At 43.7% G+C, this 2,034-nt stretch overlaps 1 protein-coding gene across 1 annotated transcript in view; it reads right to left on the bottom strand.

Annotated features, from left to right (window-relative positions):
• Positions 1-980: 980 nt before the first annotated feature.
• Positions 981-2,034, bottom strand: part of LOC106125965 (uncharacterized) — a gene marked incomplete at its 3' end in the record, with an annotated part of 5,705 nt that continues 4,651 nt past the window's right edge. Inside the window, exons 4-5 of the mRNA XM_013323379.1 lie at positions 1,499-1,843; positions 981-1,217 (exon numbers count right to left, since the gene is read on the bottom strand). Of these exons, the coding sequence (XP_013178833.1) occupies positions 981-1,217; positions 1,499-1,843 (582 nt within the window). The remainder of the gene's footprint in view (positions 1,218-1,498; positions 1,844-2,034) is intronic.

The following is a 2,034-nucleotide window of genomic DNA, read 5'->3' on the forward strand; positions in this document are numbered from 1 at the left end:
TGAGAAGTTGTTGAGTCAATTTAAAGACAAATCTATCGCACCGTAAATTCCTCCAAGATATAAACAAAGATTTTATTGGATTTGAATTGAAGTCAAAATAATGTAAAGAAGAGGCACAGTTATCTTACACATATAAGAATCACGTTACAAATATAATTATAAAGGGTCTGAAAAGGTATCATTAAGGTCGTGTGATCCGAACACATTTTCTCTTAATTAAAACAGGCAAAAGGATTTCAGTACACGACTGTTTATTTTTAAAATGTTACAGATTTTGTTACATTCAGTTGTATAAAGGATGGCGGCGATGCAGCAAAATGAAACACAGTATTTTCAATATGGGTGCGCACTGTACGTTCGACGGACGACATTCGACTGCCCAGAGCCGACCACCCTCCAAATTCACTTTATTTTTAATATTCAAAAACTACCAACTATATTTACATCTACCTTGGTATAAGTTAGTAGTTTACAGATAACAAATAGTAGTTATTGAAATGATGTAGAATATAACATAATAAACATTAATACAAAGAAAATAAACAAAATACAGTGCTACAATTTAGTTTAGTTAAATTACAAAATATATTGTGAAGGCTTTTAAATTCCATCGTCAACACCGCCCCCTAGTGCTGACTCCTCAGCACTCCATACCTATACATCAAGCAATGCTACTCTAGTAACTGGACGCTTTAACACGCCCGTGCGCGTTCGCACATCAACGCAACGCACTCTGCCGACCTCGCCGGCATGGGCCGCACTCACTACGCCATGCCTCCACGACCCGCGTTCTAATTGAGGATCGACTATCAATACATAATCACCTACTGATAATGCTTTTGCCTCGCTATTCCATTTTTGCCTAGGTAATAATGTTGGGTGATATTCTTTTAACCAACGACTCCAAAACATATCTGTAAGCCTCTGTGCCACTCGCCAACGCTTGCCTAAATTACAAAGGTCACCGTTATCGTACTTACCGTAAGGAGTTCCACTTGACGATGTACCTATTAGAAAATGGTTAGGAGTTAAAGCTTCTGGGTAATTAGGATCTGTGGAAACATAAGTTATGGGTCGGCTATTGATTAAAGCTTCCACTTCGCACATCAGAGTAGACAAAGTGTCGAAATGTGGTGCTCGTTCCTTAAGTACAACCTTCAATGCCGTTTTGACAGAGCGAACCAATCGCTCCCAGGCGCCGCCCATTTCTGGAGCACCTGGAGGAATAAAACGCCATTCTATACCTCTTACCAAACCGTCGTCCTGAAGACGATCAAAATTCAGCTCCTGGAGACTGCGCTTAAGCTCGGCATCTGCACCTCTAAAGTTCGTTCCATTATCAGAGTACAAGATCTCAGGGGTACCTCTACGTGCAATCATCCGCCGTAGGGCCATTATGGTTGCATCGGTTGACAAGCTATCGGATAATTCTATGTGCACAGCTCTGATAGTTAGACAAGTAAATAAGACACAAGCAGTAGCTTAACTCGTTTTCTACCTGAGGTGATCTCCATCGGTCCGAAAAAGTCAACGCCCGCTGAGGAAAATGGACGCCTGTGGTGCTGGAGACGTACCTGTGGCAGGTCTGCCATGCGCTGCGCATGTGGCGCTGCTCGTCTGTGCCGGCAGAACAGACGACGTGCCGCGACTCCGCGGACTGTGGGGCGTAGCCTTATTACCCAATACTTCTGGCGGATTTCGTTAACCACCATCTCGTTCGCCCCATGCAGGGCTCGTCGATGATAATCCTCGACGATCAGTTGGGTAATCTTGTGACGACCATCAACTATGACTGGTCTACATGCGTTGTAACTTACCCCGTCTGCCTTGTCAACTCGACCTCCTACACGTAAAATGTGCCGTTCATCCAAATACGGAGTTAATTTAAGTAAGCGACTATTCTTAGTGTTGGCGCCGTTTTTGCTACGCCCTAATAGATGGCGCTGTGGCGAGACCGTATTTGTCTAAACACGATGTTGAAGTACCTTGTCTCGCCACATATACTTAACAGCCGGTCACGGACCTGGTGGTGTT

This window comes from Papilio xuthus, unplaced genomic scaffold (assembly GCF_000836235.2).
Source record: "Papilio xuthus unplaced genomic scaffold, Pxut_1.1 DF825358.1, whole genome shotgun sequence".
Taxonomy (NCBI): domain Eukaryota; kingdom Metazoa; phylum Arthropoda; class Insecta; order Lepidoptera; family Papilionidae; genus Papilio; species Papilio xuthus.